The 16437-nt window shown below is 50.8% G+C and overlaps 6 protein-coding genes across 6 annotated transcripts; 2 read left to right on the forward strand and 4 right to left on the reverse strand.

The window, feature by feature from the left end:
* Positions 1-98: 98 nt before the first annotated feature.
* On the reverse strand, positions 99-1474 carry LRP88_00629 (uncharacterized protein; the record flags this gene model as incomplete). The annotated part of the gene is made up of 4 exons (XM_083237336.1): positions 99-758; positions 825-1058; positions 1114-1218; positions 1283-1474. The coding sequence occupies 4 exons, from the start codon at positions 1472-1474 to the stop codon at positions 99-101; spliced, it is 1191 nt and encodes a 396-aa protein (XP_083105841.1).
* Positions 1475-2518: 1044 nt separating this feature from the next.
* On the forward strand, positions 2519-4287 carry LRP88_00630 (uncharacterized protein; the record flags this gene model as incomplete). Its single annotated transcript, XM_083237337.1, has 4 exons — positions 2519-2656; positions 2720-2790; positions 2854-2967; positions 3042-4287. 4 exons carry the CDS (start codon positions 2519-2521, stop codon positions 4285-4287), a joined length of 1569 nt encoding a protein of 522 aa, XP_083105842.1.
* Positions 4288-5397: 1110 nt separating this feature from the next.
* LRP88_00631 (Dabb family protein) lies at positions 5398-6012 on the reverse strand (the record flags this gene model as incomplete). Its single annotated transcript, XM_083237338.1, has 3 exons — positions 5398-5470; positions 5526-5829; positions 5901-6012. 3 exons carry the CDS (start codon positions 6010-6012, stop codon positions 5398-5400), a joined length of 489 nt encoding a protein of 162 aa, XP_083105843.1.
* A 343-nt stretch (positions 6013-6355) lies between these two features.
* LRP88_00632 (glycoside hydrolase family 31 protein) lies at positions 6356-8824 on the reverse strand (the record flags this gene model as incomplete). The annotated part of the gene is made up of 1 exon (XM_083237339.1): positions 6356-8824. The coding sequence occupies one exon, from the start codon at positions 8822-8824 to the stop codon at positions 6356-6358; it is 2469 nt and encodes an 822-aa protein (XP_083105844.1).
* Positions 8825-10208: 1384 nt separating this feature from the next.
* On the forward strand, positions 10209-10867 carry LRP88_00633 (uncharacterized protein; the record flags this gene model as incomplete). Its single annotated transcript, XM_083237340.1, has 2 exons — positions 10209-10638; positions 10704-10867. 2 exons carry the CDS (start codon positions 10209-10211, stop codon positions 10865-10867), a joined length of 594 nt encoding a protein of 197 aa, XP_083105845.1.
* Positions 10868-11728: 861 nt separating this feature from the next.
* On the reverse strand, positions 11729-12451 carry LRP88_00634 (uncharacterized protein; the record flags this gene model as incomplete). The annotated part of the gene is made up of 1 exon (XM_083237341.1): positions 11729-12451. One exon carries the CDS (start codon positions 12449-12451, stop codon positions 11729-11731), a length of 723 nt encoding a protein of 240 aa, XP_083105846.1.
* Positions 12452-16437: the final 3986 nt, after the last annotated feature.

A 16437-nucleotide genomic window follows, 5' to 3' on the forward strand; every position in this document is an offset into this window, starting at 1 on the left:
AAATGGAAATCTATTCTATGAACACATGCTTTTCCTGTCCCTGTAAACCTTCGTCCCATTCAGTGCGTTCGTTACCTGTTGACCAGCAATTCTACGATTTATGTGTGACCCTCGTACGTGACCTGCCACGCAACCTCCTTGTTGATAATCATCTCCTGACTACCAGTCCTGGAGATTTCCTCTTCTTCTGATATGTTGTCTCGAATAGTATTCCCGTAGTTATTCGTCGCCGTCGTTTGCGTCGAGACTTGGTCTGGCCTCCAGTTGTGCGGTCGACCACGGGGCTCGCCATCGGAGTGGTGGACCCTAACGGAGGTTGATGTAACCCCAGCTGCCGCTGCAGACGTGGTAGCCTGGGAATGATCGTTTCCTAGTAACTGGAGTGCGTACACGTTGCTTGATCCGTATATACTGAGGTCGAAGGCAAGCGGAAAGCCCATGCCTATGGAGAATGATTTCAAAAAGTTCTTCAAGTTCGGCACAGTCGCAGAAATCAGGGACCAAGAGATCATCGTTTGCTGGAAGAGTAGACTGTTCGTGACGGCGAATTGAGGCTCGGTCGCATCTGGATACTTGCTGAAATATGCCAAATGAATGGCTGAGAGGGCGATAAGCGGTATGCGGAATGAGAAGGCCATGGCGACCTGAAATTTGCGGGCAAACGACATGCTGACAGACCAAGACAGTTGCACAACGAGGAGCCAGGTAAAGATCTCGGTCAAGATATCGATCGTAGTGACCACGGCCCAACGCGTAACCTAAAGTTGATCCTGTGGTTAGGTGTCTGATATCGGGGTCCTAGGGGTTACATGTCTCTTGCATACCTGGTTGGGGCATTGCTTGACGTTGTCAGGAGTCAACAAAGTATCGGCGCGGCAGTTGAAGAGAAATGCGACGGAGGACCCTATACCCCATACTACACTGATCACCATGAGGCCAATACAAAATATTCTGTTTTTTCCAGTCTTGGTGCCGATAATGCGAAGGACGAGGGCGAGGACAGAGCATTTGGCGAGGCTCAGGGATAAAACGCAGAGAATAACGGATGCGAGAGTGGACTGGTGGTGGATGTGTTAGCTGGTGAGAGTAGTAGCAGGCCACGGAGAGGCTCACTTTGGAAGATGTCGTCCATTGTTCCGGCGAGGTGATGGAGTTGTACTTGGCAAGGCCATGACTCAAGCCAACGAATATGGCAATCGATTGAGCTAATTGTAAGACCTAGGTGACCACCACTTGGTTAGCATCGACATAAAATGCGCCTCAGATGAAGTCAGTCCCTTACCGTGGCTAAAGCAATCAAAATGTCATCGAACCCGAACATCTGGTACTTGATGTATGCCCTTGCAGTCGCCACAAGCGCGCTGTAGATCAGCGACAAGATCGTCACGATCCACAGCTGTCCAGCATGGTCGTTGAATGTAACAGGCGAGAACCGATGTGAGCCGTCCTCCGGTATTCCTATTTCTGGATTCATGGCTGGGGGAGAGCTGTTGGTCGGGTTGGAGAGAGGCGACGAATTGACGGCATTTCACAATCGAGAAAAACGTGGAGCAGACATTCTCAAGCGACAACGCAAGAGTCTTAATTTGTTTTTTTGCTTTCATCATTGCGGCGTGGCTCATCCAGTCAGGTCGGTACAATCAACTTCGGCTTGACAGGTGATGAAAACTCCGACGCCCGTTAACGAATGTTCAAAGGTTCGAACTAATGCTGCAGGACGACGCCACTGGTATCCGGGCCCCTGGAATCAGGTCAGACAGCGGCATATCCTCGTCCCAGTTAAATGCAGAGTTTGCCTTTTTCATACGAGTCCAGGGTGTGAAGGATTTTCTAGTTCGTGATGGAAACGGGGGTGCGTGGGTGCGTTGCACCATGGTGCGCCAAACAAAAGCAACAAGATCCATCGTGTCGGCTGTCCTGCTGCATGGATTCGCTCAAGTCCTTACGCAACTTTAATAAGACATGAACCAACTCCTCCGAGAGTTCCTTCGCTTAGATATCCCGTACCGGACACCCGAAAGTCGTGGGGAATAACCGTGCTAATCACTGAGGGCATGGCGATCCCCCATCTGGTCATAGCTCCGGGCCGTCCAGGGCGACCCAACCACCGGCATCTGGAACTCTCCCGACAGCTTTGACTTGCTTTTTTACCCTAAAGGATGCCCCCTTACCACCTGCATGATGCTACACCATGGTCCCACAACTCCCTGTGGCACAGCACAGGGACCAGGATGAACACGCCGTGCACCAGGCAATATGGGAGGACTCGAGCTGATGGGTCAGATTTGCGTCCGGGTGAAGATGCCGTGATCCCTACCTGATCATTGCAGTTCCTCTCGTTGTGGCTGTCTGGTCATGCATGACTACCGTGCGATCCCCCGTTCTTGCATGACTTTCCCGCGCAAAGCCGGTCGCAGCTTCATATTCACCTCGTTCGTTCTCTTCCTTTTCTTTCTTTTCTTCAGTTATTTCTGGTAAAACTCGGTGCTGTCACAAGTCACCGGGAAGCCTCTCCAAGATGTCAATTGGCGACAAAGAATCCCCTGGCGCCGACGATGCTGCCATTGGCCTCAACGACGACCATGTTGACGAGAAAAGAGGAAACGCGGCCGACCGCGCCGACATGTACCGTATGGGCAAGGTCCAAGAAATGAGGGTTCGTACACGCAGCTCTTGGTGTTTCTTTCCATTGGAATTGAGTTGACGCGACATGGCATAGAGAAACTTTCGATTCTTATCCATCTTTGGCTTTTCCATGATTCTGATGGCGTCGTGGGAGTTTTCTCTGAGGTAAGTCGTGCTCCCAAAGGCGCCATGGGCCGTTTGTCAACTCACCAAGCCTGCTACTCACAGTGTTTCTACCATCGGACTTGTCAATGGTGGTACCGCTGGATTGATCTGGATGTTCTTCGTCTGTTGGGTGGGCTTCCTGCTAGTGAATACGTCCATGGCCGAGATGGCTTCAATGTGAGTCGTGCCCAATCTCCAAGACACCCCGCGACACACCCATGTCGGCATTACTGACGCGGACCTTCATACAGGGCCCCGACGACCGGAGGACAGTATCATTGGATCTCAGAATTCGCGCCGCCCCAACACCAAAAGTTCATTAGCTATCTCATGGGATGGATGTGTGTACTCGGCTGGCAGACTTCGTGTGCCTCTTCATCCTTCATTGCTGGCACCCAGATCCAAGGCCTTGTCGTCCTGAACTACCCGGACTACGTCCCCAAACCCTGGCACGGCACACTCCTTACCATTGCTGTTGCTGCTTTCTCGGTCCTCTTCAATACTTTCCTGGCCCGGAAGCTGCCCTTGATCGAGGCCCTAGTCCTCATCATTCACATCTTCGCCTTCTTTGGTATCCTCGTCACTCTCTGGGTTCTTTCCCCGACAGCCGATGCCAAAGCTGTGTTCACTGAGTTCACTGATGGTGGGGGCTGGGGCAGCCTGGGAGGATCGACCCTCGTTGGTATTCTTGCGGGCATTCTGCCACTGCTGGGTGCAGATGCTGCCGTCCACATGTCCGAAGAGCTGCGCGATGCCAGTCGCACACTACCGCGTTCCATGATCATGACCACAGTCTTCAATGGCGCTTTCGGATGGATCATGGTCATCACCTATTGCTTCTGCATTGGCAATCTCGAGGAGGTCATCATGTCACCAACTGGCTATCCCTTCATGCAGGTCTTCTACAACTCGACCAAGTCGGCGAGCAGTGCTACCGCCATGTCATCCTTCATCGTTGCCATGACCGGCTTCTCTAACCTGACCATGGTAGCCACGTCGTCACGTCAGCTCTTCGCATTCGCACGAGACCATGCTGTTCCATTCAGCCCTTGGTTCTCCAAGGTCCAACCGGGATGGGACGTGCCTCTCAATGCCATCTTAACGACCTTCCTCATCTCGAGTCTCCTTTCCCTCATCAATATTGGCTCGGCTGTTGCATTGAACTCGATCACATCCTTGGCGACAACATCACTTCTCTCCAGCTACATCGTCTCCATTGGCTGCATGATCTGGCGACGATGGACCAACAACCCGCTTCTCCGCGGAAAGTTCTCTCTCGGCCAGTGGGGTCTGGCCATTAACATCGCCTCCGAAGCCTTCCTTATCGTCATTTTTGTCTTGGCCTTCATGCCTGGCAACCCTAACCCAACACCCGCGGAAATGAACTGGAACATCCTAATTTACGGCGCTGTTGTTGTTTTCTCCTTGATCTACTACTTCTTCCGTGGAACTAAACGTTATGAAGGTCCAGTGGCTTACGTGAGAAAACTTCAGTAGTCAGGACCGAGAAAACCATAACTGTCAGAGATAGTCTGAGTTTAATAAAGGTTGTGAGAAGTTGGTGGTCTCCTTCATTGGATAGCTAGTGAAAAGGCGTCGAGGCGCCAGTCACCTCCGTCACTTACAAGATATAATAACATGCTTCTCGCAAGGCTGACCCATGGTAGGCTCAGGCCAACTTCCCATTTTAATAGACAAAACCGTTATTGTTCTCACGTTCTCTCCAGTCATCGCAAGAAGAAGGATATGGACGAAGGTGTCATAGTCCAATGTCCTAGCATCATAACGGAACCTGGGGTTGGCAGAAGACTGATTTTGCAAAAACTAATCATCACTTGAAGCCGTTTTTTTTTTTTTTTTTTTTTTTTTTTTTCCGGAAAGTAGGCTTATATGCAGCCTCAACACAAGAAACAATCGGTAAATTCGACAAATACAGCTTATTTGGGCCTCCGAATGAAGAGACATCCGACTGCTGAAAAGATGACTGAACAGTGATCGCTGGTCATTGGCTACGGGAAGATAGTCAGGAACCAAACCTCTCTGGATTAAAAGTGGTTGCAGAACTCAAGCACACCACTTTGCATAAGCTCAAAGATCGTGGTGTGTGAATCGGTCTGGAGCTATACAACCTGGTGATTTCGTGGGGATCCCATTCAACGGGAAAGCTCTTTATATAATTAGGCAATTAGGACTAAAGAGGAACATTGCCTGTTTATTGGAGAAGCTCATATCATTAGCAGTATACCTACTGGACTAGGGTCCCAGTGTCCAGGGTGGGATGGGTGATATCTACAGCTTACCTAAATGGCATGCATGGGCAACAGGTACCTAGTCAACATGCCATTAGAGCTGCACAAATAGAAACCTTGTCAGACGTCCAATTACTCTTTCCTAGGGATGCAATCCTCACACCGTCCCTATGTGAAATCTAACATTACGGGGCATAGTTAGTTTCCCCGAGCACTCGCATTATGGACGGAAGGAGCCAGCATTAGGATGCAATGTTTTAGTTCCTATAGACTCGAGACTACGTGGACACGTTTTACTCTCTGTTCGTTGAGCTACTCGCATTTTTGGACCTTCAATAGGTGCCATCCGCCTACCGACCTAAGCCACGTCAGGCACCTCCAAGTCATAGGCCAATGTCTCTGCAGCGACAGCTTCCCGAATTTTGTTGACCCTATACCCGATATCAGTGCTTAATCAATGATTGTAAGAGGATAACGAGAACTTACACCTGATGAGCTGGGTGCGGGCCGTAAGCGAGGACATCCGCTTCGGTATCCAACACAGCGATCAAGCCGAGATCGAAGCCTTGAGCACGGTGCGCAGTGCTGGCAAGGGGAGGCCCAAACTCGAAGGACCTCAAGCCTGGCACAACTCCAAGCATGGCCTTACCAGCAGCGCGCATCTCGTCGATGCTTTGCTGAGGCACATTGGGCTTCAGCTTGAAGAGGACTGCGAGGGTTAGTACTAGACTTTGGGGTCGTAGGTGGCCGTGAGGGAGGGTACCAACCGACGTGGTAAATGGCCATATTTCTGAACAACAATTGTGATCTCGGTAGTATTAGAGAAGTCTCGTGCGCATTGACGGTTTGATAGGGAGGTACCTAGGTAGACAATGTGAGGATGGTTTGTGATGGGTAGAGGAAAAATGACGCATCTGTCATTGGCCAGAGGGAAGCCGAGTGAGGGGTCCACGTCCCCGACTGATTCCGCCATCTTCTCGAAATTCTATTGGGGAGATTGATGATTCATTGGGTCATCTCGAGGTTCGAGTATCACAATCGGGGGGTCCCATACTTACAGGCGAGTTGAACCTCTACCGATGTCCCGACACCAATCTATCCAAATGTGGGAGACATTATGTCCTGTTGCCACCATGTGTTGGCAGCTGTGTTCTTTGGGTTTGTGGCTGATAAGCTCGTTCTAGAGATGCTATTGATACCAAAGAGAATGGAACATCACTTCTGAGGTCTAGTGCTACATGGTGTGAGAGTGAAGTAACAGAACGAACCCCAAGACATGAAAAGCAAAGATAATGATTGTCTTTGGAATTTAGCCCTTATGCTAGTCTAGTGTCGGCAGACAGAAGCTCGAACAAGGGCCCAGCCAGACTCTTGTCCAAAGCCATGCTTTGCAAGTGTGCTAGCTTGGAGGTGTTGCTCTGCTTGGACGTAACAACCTTCCACACCGCATCCTTGACAGCGAACTCGACTTGCGAGTCCAGAAGAAGCGCTTCGATCTCGTCTTGAGGCGAGACCACGCTAATTTGGGGATCAGATCCCAGCTCGATCCTAATATCATCATCATATAGGGATGTGTCAGTGAGCTGAACCAGTAGGCCACTCTTGAATGAGCCATCCTGAGATGAGGCGGCAGCGCCACTGTTTCTTTCAACCCGAACTGAGGCACTCTCGTAGGGAGCATTGTTGACAAGGACGCGAACGTCCTCCGGTCGGATATCGTATACACCAGGAAAGCGAAATGCCCAGAGCTTGCCCCAGCCCTTGGTGGTAACTCGCCCAGCGGCTTGCTCGTACTGAACATGCATTCGACGATGTCCAGGAACAAGACTGTCAGAATCTTCCACTTTCTTCATAATACCAGTAGCATCATCTCGAGGATCCTCCCAAATGTCGAACTTCCCATCAGCACCCACCACAACAAGGACTTCAAGGCTCTCCGGGTTCTTGCAGCCGTTCTCGGGTACCCGAGCGTGGTCGAATGGGATGATAGCTCCTTCTTCAGCTAGGACAGGGTAAGTGGTGAGGGCTCGGTGCAGATCAATGACACGCCCTGAGCTGTAAACTCTGCCAGAAAAGATGTCGACGAAACGGCCGCGTTTCTCAGGCAACCAAGCTGTGACCTTGGCAAGATTCGTTTTAGGGTCAACGGGATCGACGATAGGGCATACAATCAGCTCAGAGCCGAACTTGTACTGGTTCAAATGCTGATAAGCCTCATCTTCCATCGGGTGGTCCCAGTACATGGGCTGAACGAGGGGCTGTGGGCCGAGGAGTGAATTGGCCACATTGTGAGAATAAATATAGGGAACAAGCCTATGACGCAGCTGCATTGCTGAGCGCATAGCCTCACGAGCTTCTCCACGATACTTCCAAGGCTCCTTGCCAGACCACCTACTGTCGGAAGAGTGAAGGCGGAGCAATGGGGACCAGGCTCCCAACTGAACCCATCTCGCAGACAGCTCGTCATCGCGATAGCCGAACATATGACCACCGATATCATGACTCCACCATCCGTAGCCAATGTTGGAGGCTGTTGCTGTAAATTCGGGCTGGAAGCGGAGGGAGTCCCAGGTGATGATAGTGTCGCCGGAGAAGCCCACAGGATATCTGTGACTACCCGGGCCAGCGTATCGTGAGAAAATCAACGGCTGAGTTTCCTTGGTGGTCTTCTGGTGATCAACATAGTTGAAGTGGTTAAGCAGCCACAGAGGGTCGAGACCTGGCACCTTGGAATGCGGACCTTGTTGCCAATCAATCCACCAGAAGTCGCAACCCATGTCCTCAAGGTTACGGTGAAGCACTTGGAGGAATGCGCGCATGAAGTCAGGGTCTGAGGGGTCGAAGAGGATGGGGGCGTTCTCAGAGGTATCGTGGCCCAAAACAGCGGCCATCTGACAGTAGATTTCCTCGTGATGATGAATGCCTTCGTGGGGATGGTCGTTGAGGGTCATGCGCAGTCCTCTCTTGCGCAGCTCGGCAGCGAAGCCAACAGGGTCAGGAAATAGCTTCTTGTCCCATGTGTAGCCGGTCCAGCCGGCATGAGGGACCTCGTCGCCATGGACCAAGTGCCAATCCATGTCGATGACGGCGACTGACAGCGGGATCTCTTCCTGCTGGAACCGGTCCATGAGCTCGAGATATTCCGATGCGGTGTATGCATAGTATCGACTAAACCAGCAGCCCAGGGAGTATCGAGGCACGAGCGGTTGACGGCCAGAAATGGCGTAGAAGGAAGCCATCGCACCGCGGTAGTCTGGGCCGTAGCAGAACAGGTAGCCGTCGATGCGGTCTCCTTCACGACGAGGGCTCACAAAGCCATCATTCTCAAAGAGCATGGAGTCGCTGTCATCAAGGGCCGAGTAACCCTGACGCGACAAAATGCCATGGCCCATGTCACATCGTCCGTCAACGAGATCCAAGGTTCTGGACGTACCACCGAGGTTACCTCCCTGCTCTTGTCCATAGCGCCAGTAAGAACCCCATAGGGTCACTTTGCCCACAATGCTGGCGCTGAGACCATTTGTGCTGAATCGTTTCTTGTCGTAGGAGAGATGGAAGGCGGAGGAGATGATGTCGAGCTTATTGTCGGACTCGACGACGCGGAACTTGGGGGTGGGCAGGTTACGGTTGACAGCAAACGTCGAAGCGCGGTCTTCGAAGAAGCCGTCTGCCGCCCACTCGTATCGCAGAACACCCTCACTGATGACCGTGAATCTCCATTGCGACCCTTGGACAATCGACTCGGGGCGCGCGACTGGGTTGTAGTCTGCCTGACTTGGGCTCATGATGAAGTGAAGGCTATTTGCAAGACCAAGATCTTGCGACTTTGCGAGAGGCCTAGGGGACGATAGCCGCCATTCTATTATATCTTGCCATCATGACTGAAAACGTCTGGTCGACCCGAGTGACGTGATCATCTCGCTTTACATTTTGGCATAATCCGCAGAGCCGTAGATGAGCGTTCTTACTTGGGACCAAAGAGGCAATGAACTAGCGATGCGCGATTTCTCCAACCGGACCCGCTCGTGTAGGGCGCTCGTCTGTAAGAAGCTTCATTGGACTGTTGTCGGATCGTCTGTGTACATGGTGGTGCCAGCAGACACTTCATTGGCTCGTTGTCGGATCGGAAACTCAGACATTGCGGATGCGCATTTATTTAAGTGCCTGGTCTCGTCTCTTCCTGCGCGTGGGGCAACCTACATCTGACGCTCGTAATTGTCAATCTCGAACTTCCCTACCATTTCTTAGGACGTTTCAATTTCGGATCGACTAAAGCCCAGTGAGCCTTCGACAGCTCACCATCAACTTCTCTCTCTCTTCGGTACATACCCGTTTCAGCAACGGTACCCCTCAACAACGGGCCGAACACAAATGCCCCGCATAAGCCCCATGCAACCCAAGATTCCGATCCGAGTTCCCCAGGCCTGCGATGCTTGCCGAGCTCGCAAGGTCAAGTGCAACGGTCAGCGGCCTTGTCCACCGTGTGAACATTTAAACTTGCATTGCAAGTTCTCGGGGCAACGAGACAGCGGTGGCGGCAGCAAGGCCCGACCGGCGCCGAGGCGAAATCGGGTTCTCGCGCAGCTGAGGAGCACACAAGCAGGTGGCCGATCAAGGCTTCGCGATCTGCGTGCCTCTATCGTGGTTCCATCCTTGGCTGGCTCTAAGGTGGGGGCATCTAATCCGTCACTCGTAACAGTGATTGAGGATAGGGCTAGAGAGAGAACATGGCTTCTGTCGCTACTGCCCTTGTACGAACAATTGGTATATGTTATGAACCCAGTCATAACATGTGCCGAGTTGCGCGAGTCCATTGGCCGAATACATGCTGAGCCTGAAGAACATGGAGCTTTCGTGTACGCTGCCGCGGCTGTTGCCATACATTCCACACCGCTTACATCGGATCAAGACTCCCCGCAAACACCGCTTGGTCTTGGTAGTGGTGTCTTTGAGTGCCGTACGGAGGCTAGCAGGTATAACCAGCTAAGGGACATGGTTAATAAGAGTTTTGCTGCACGCTTTCAAGGCCAGAGCAAGGATGCTATGGATAATCTTGCGCAGCAAGATGTGACAGTACGCAAAATTATGGCCTGCGTCTTCTTGGCTGTGTGCCTGATGGGTCTTCGACGCAAAGAAAGGGCCTTTACATCCCTTCGAGAGGCAATCAACATGATGCAGCTCTTGCCCTATGAAGAAGGAGACAAAGATCTCCCACGAAAGCAGCGACTGTACTGGCAACTGTTCATCCACGAGCGTTTTGCTGCTATTGCCCTTGGTTTACCTCCTGTACTCATGGCATGTGGATATCCACAGCCTGACGTGACCCTTCCGACATATATTCAGACGGGATTTGGATCGCTTTGTCGGCTGTTCAGCATCCTGGATAACGACTTCATGCACTACTGGACAAAGTACCAAGGCAGCTCCGAGAAGATGGGCATCATGTTCTGGAACCCTGAGCCTCGCCATGGCGAGATAACGGCGTCATGGATTGAGCGGAAACACCAAGAGCTTGACGCACATGAGCGCAGCCAGCATCCAAATGATATCGATATCTTGCATAGTGTCGAGGATGACCGGGACAGTTATAGCGGCGCAAGTCCCGAAGACACCGGGCCCAGTTGGTCTACAAACGTTTCTGAGTTGCAAAACATTGATCTGCAGGTAACAAGACTATGGATCCGCACACTCTTATGGCAATTGGCTGCTTCACGCATGCTCCTGAGCAGCAGCCTGCTCTCAACAGCCCACCAGGCCATGTCTTTGACTTTTCCTGCACGAGACGTGGTCATCCGGCTGCGGGATCATGTTGGTCGATTGGGGAGTAAGACTAGCTTCAGTCCCCATGGTTCCGGCATCCTGGACAAATTATTTGAGATTACCAACTCCATAGCTGACGTCCTGCTTCTAGTGCCTAGAGACCAGTTGGATTGGTTTTACCACGGAAACGAGACTGGACCAAGCAGTGGAGATGTGGAATTCGGACACAAACAAGTCGGGGGTCAGTTACGTCAAGACTTTGAGTTCTTGGTTCATTTTCTATTCTCATTTGGTCGGATCGATCATATCCAAAGGAAGATCATTACGCAGAAGTATAAATCTCTGGGGATGCAGAGTTCGGACTTAGAGCTATCGGTATAATGTTAACAGCTATTGGAATTCTCATAGAATAGATGCAAAATAGTTGCTTACTGGCAAACTCCCCATACATGTTGGTTACACAGCAGGCGCGTGTCCAATGGGGCACCTCTGTAACTGCTCGAGAGCTGGCCAGATTGTCTTGCGCGCGAAGAATGGTTTCAGATCCATCCTACTTCGTTATAGGAGTGGCTTAGAACTGCGCGTAAGTTTTCAATTAAACGTCCAGGGGTGTTCAGGCATTTGGTTGGTGAACGTGCATCCCAGTGACATTATTCCTTTGTTTGCATCTAGCTTTCTTACAGCATCACAGCCCACGCAGCAAGTGCCCAAACAATTGCCAACATACTAACAAGGCTTTTTGGCGCAGCAACACTGGACTCGGGAGTCCAAGTACTTTCGATCTGAATACAGCTCATTCGTCCAACAGTTTTGTTGACTACATTTTTGCTGTTGGATTTCGCCATGAAGAGGGTAAGTACCGGGGTAATCTTGTGCACTTCATCGTACGCGGATTGAGGAAACGGACCCCCCTATTGCAAGATCAAGAGTTAGTAGGTGCACTTCGAGCCAAGGCAGATATTTCTCACATCCCAAGATCTGAATGAATAGAAAAGTGGTGCCAGGTTGGCAGATTTGGGCAGTATAGGCCAGCAGTCGCTCGTGGCGTTTTCCTGGCCCTCAATGTTGGTGAGGTTGGAGAGGCTTATGGCAAAGACGCTTCTTCTGATGCCTTCGCCCGTGCCAGTGTAGTTGTTGCATGCGCTGATATTGCTGCCCTCAAGCTCCCTCTGTAAATCTCGACAGATACCATCAACGTATTTGTAAGTGAGTGCGGACGCCGCGACCTCTTGGATGCCGTCAATGCATTCCGGATCGATAATATCAGAGCAGGTGCCTGTGGTGTTCTCTGGAAATGTTTTCCCAGGAGGGTCGAAGAAGACAGCGCAACCGTGGACTTCATCCAGCGAGACGTTCTCGGGGGTCCCGAGATAGTAGACGCTAGTGAACAACTCTTCGTCCTTCTTGGTGAGGGAAATATTGACTCCTTTGACGATGGAGAAATCCTCTAGGGCATCTGGGACATCCGGAATGCGGGTCAGCCCGATGTCGAGGAATGTGTCGTTCCCAACCTGGCACTGATGCTCATCATTGACTACAGGACATTGAACCGCGTCGCAGCCGACAATGATATCGTCTAGTTTCTGGGCAAGCGCCTGAGAGGCTAGCATGAAGACGAGCAGTGGGGCGACGAGGCCTGTCGGTGAGGGCATGTTGACAGAGCCCTATATCTAGTCATGAGGTGGGCGACAAAGTATAGTCGATGGGTCGCGCAGAAAAGTAAATGATGCCTCAGCCAGAAAATCGCGAAATATCAGCCCCTTTTCATGCGCGTTAAGTGGGAAATTGGATGGTGAGCTGGCAGGGGTATGCCACGTCTGTGAGACACTTCAGTCTTGGCCTGCCAAGATGGGCTAACCTCTTGTAGGAACAGGAGCACGGGAACAAAAGTTGGCTCTGGCCCCTTGGTCATTATAACCGTCAGGAAATAATAAGGATGGAAGAACTAGACGTACATCTTGAAGAGGAAGTATCAACCTGTCAAAAATTGTAGATTTTTCCGGCTTGGGCTTTATGATGCTTTTACAACCGGCTGAGCAAAGGGGGAAACACCCCCGATCGGAAGCGAGCTTAGCGCTCTGCATGGACCTCACATAATTTTTTCTTAGCCTAGGATGCAATTCCGAGAATCGGCCCATGAGCTTTATTCCAACATCACCTTTAACCATGTGTCTCTGTAATACGGTCCGCCAACTGGCAAAAGAATATGATGAGACCAAAGCCGAAAGCATAGCTTCTGAACTTAATCACCATTTATCAGCCATTCGATCGATCTTATCCAAGTCGAAATTACTTGCTCGCACCACTCACTATCACGTCACACCCACAAATCAACGAACAGCCAAGATTCTGTCGATACAATCGTTCAACTCAGATCGCGTCAATGACGTCTATAAAAGATTTAGGTTCGACTTGGAAGGCTTCTGGACGCCCTCCGATACCTTGGCCCATGTCGAACTACATCGTCGGCTGGCTTGCATCGTCATATTCCTAAGATCCGAGTTGAACGCTCCAGTCTTGGTGCCACCGCGCATCGCTCGCTTCTTCGAGGGCCAGAAAGATTCGGAACTCCGGCATGCCGGGAGGAAGTACATCAAGATGGCCCGTCGACTTGGCAATATCGGATCAGTTTTGTGGTTGCCCTTGGATGTCCCTTTTTCCACGTGAGTGAATGACCACCTCCTAAAATCGGGAGTCGAGTTAACAAACAAACTCAGATACGAGAGATATGTCAATATCAACGATGAAGATATATTTTCTCACCTCAAGTCTATTTGCTCAGGGGCTCCAAACCGTGATGAGTTTGTGCGAAACCTGATCCTCGGCCAACTCAAGGGTATGCTCGCCGCTCCCCTTCACTCGTCCTCTAGCTCATATCCAAAATAGATCCCTCTCTACCGTTATCATATCATAATCTCTTTGTCAACTACGCCGACTTTCTGGCGGATACGGATATACTGCTCCTTCTTCTAGAAGCCCTTGGTGGCCACAACATCCCCGATACTCTTCTGCGGAGCGTGAGTTCTCCTCAAAGGCGGTGGAATGCAGCCGGCGAGATACAAACTACTGATGCCATTCAATTTGGTCTACCATCTGAGTTGGTAGATGTGTTGTCGGATAATGCCCGGCTTGCGCAGTCTCTCACTTCTGTATACATCAAGAAGCACACACTCGATGATGGGACTGTAACATGGTCCATTGACCCTGTGTCTAACCCCCAGCTCTTTTCCACTCTTCTACCCGAGGTAGCGGAAGCTGTGAGGAGTGTTGCCCTTAAACTCTTGTGCTTTGCTTGTCCACCTTGCTACGAAGGCAATACCGCTTGGTAAGAGGCCCTTATCAACAACAACATCAACCCTCAGTTACTAATACTTGCTGCGTAGGTCCCCACAAACCAAGAGTCTGGTATGGGACTTGATGCATAAATTAATCCAAGAAAACAACAAGATCGCCATCTCACTCAAAGATCAATTTGTCGATGCCCTACTCTACTTCTCCGAGCGGGACTCTTTCTCGATCCGTTGCCTAGCTACCCATGTTGCCAAGGCCTTTTTGCGGCCCTCGATGCCGTATTACTTGCATGCTTCGGTGACATTGTTCCAGAGTATCTTGTACCGCCTTGAAGGGGATTTTATAGAGTCAGATGCTCACATACGCCATTTTCTCTGCCAAACTCGCCGTCCTACAACCCGCAGGGACCACGCATTAAAAGGCAGACTTCACCTCGTCGTGATCGAGAATAAGATCCAACGCCACGACAGCGATACAGCTTTACGCATCTACGAATGGAAGGCGGAGCACCCGCCTTCGAACCTTGAGCTTGAAGTCACACGTCGCCTCCAGGGTGTCGCGGCGAGTTTCTTTCAGTCCATGGGCGATTTTGACAATGCAAGAGAATCACTGGAGCAGTATTTAAATCTTGGCACTGTCCAGCCCATCCGAACGACGACACGGCGTCTCATCGTCGCCAGACTAGCAGACATTTATTGTGAGATCGGCTGGTACGACAAAGCAAATGAACTTCTCGGAGCAGAGTTGGAGAATATGCGAGAATCTGACAAGAAGAGCCGGCCTTGCCGAAGACTGCTGTTGGCATCAGTGGAAGCCAACATTGGACAAGGCAGAACAGACATTGCTGAGTCGATTATCCAAGACCTAGCTGCCATCGAACCAGCGGGGCTAGAAGAAATGAACGACCAGTTGCTGCGTATGCGAAGACTCATGGCCACATCTCGCGTGGCTCACCAAAAAGGTCATTTCCAAGACGCTTTTCATCTATGGAAGTCCACGCTGCAAGAAATGGAACAGTTCACGGCATTCTATGCCAAGTACGGCTTCATCGCGGTGGTAATCCATCTTTCTATCGCCCATGCCCAAATCGAGTTGGGTGAGGTGCAAGATGGCAAGAGGTCATGGGATATCGCGGCAGACATGCTCAAAAGCCAGCGGTGCGAATACGGGATTCCCATAGTGGCTACGAGTTGGTTGAAGAACGTTGCTGGAGCAATCCACCAATTAAAGGGATGGCCGTTGAGGGTGATGCTGCCTGGCAACAAACCTGATCTCACATGGGTGTAGGGTAGTGAGGGAGCACACCAGACTGCTCCGTTACGAGAAGCAATGAACTACCTAGGAACTATCTTATTGCGATAGACCTATAGTGACTATTTAATCCAAAGTACTGATGCAATTTTGACAAGGTAAAAGAAATTCTGCAGAGTGTATCTCGTGCGAAGCATTCACTCAAGAGCAAGGTGTCTTAAAAGGCCACAACTTGAAGTCTGATTTTCCAGTCATGCCGATCTGTGATATGATATTCTAGAATTCCCAAACTTAACCTCATGTGATTCACACTAGTCATTATCGATCTTCAAGAGTGTAAATATGACATGATTCTCTTCCCGTCGGTGTGGATTACCCGTTGGCTCATGTGGGGCTAGGGCCCAGGCGATCCAATCTAGCAAGCTAGGTTGGTCACAAAATGGCGGGATAGCCATAAAACCCCGGGATAGCCCCTCACTATGACACGTCTGAATTTACCTGCATTTCCTAACTAAAAACGTCAAAAAAGAGATATAAGGCGGTGTAATCTAGTGCATCTGTATCTATCTTTATTATGAGTGCCATAAATAACGTTAAGGCCGCGAGGGCTGTGATCGCATTACGTGCTAGATTCGCTAACCGGCCGCATCGCGCTGCTTCCTCTGGCATCACAAAGCCACTCTCTGTCAGGGCTGCAACGACTAAATACGAGGCTTCTTCTTTTTCTGTAGTTGATCGTCTTATTAAGTAGCTTGAGAACCCTGATTCTGTGATGCCTCTGGGCCGCCCGCGCCTCCTCATGGATGAAGAAGAGGATGCCATCGTCGCCTTCGTCACCTGGATGGAAAGGGCCGGCTTTCCTGCCTCGAAGGGCGAGATTGAAGACGCCGCTAACACCCTTCGCCGCCGTAGGGACCCAGAAGCGAAGCCTGTTAGTAAGATGTGGTACCCACGCTTCCGTGAGGATTATCCGGAACTCCAGAAGACCTTCCTGAAGGCCGTTGATAAGTCTCGTGAGTCTTGGGAAGCAGGCGGCGTTACCGACTTAAAGGAGTGGTTTAAATGACTTACTGAGGCTATTAGGAACTTTAATATC

The sequence above is a fragment of the Fusarium phalaenopsidis genome, assembly GCF_050370095.1.
Source record: "Fusarium phalaenopsidis strain FUZ10S chromosome Unknown contig_32278, whole genome shotgun sequence".
Taxonomy (NCBI): domain Eukaryota; kingdom Fungi; phylum Ascomycota; class Sordariomycetes; order Hypocreales; family Nectriaceae; genus Fusarium; species Fusarium phalaenopsidis.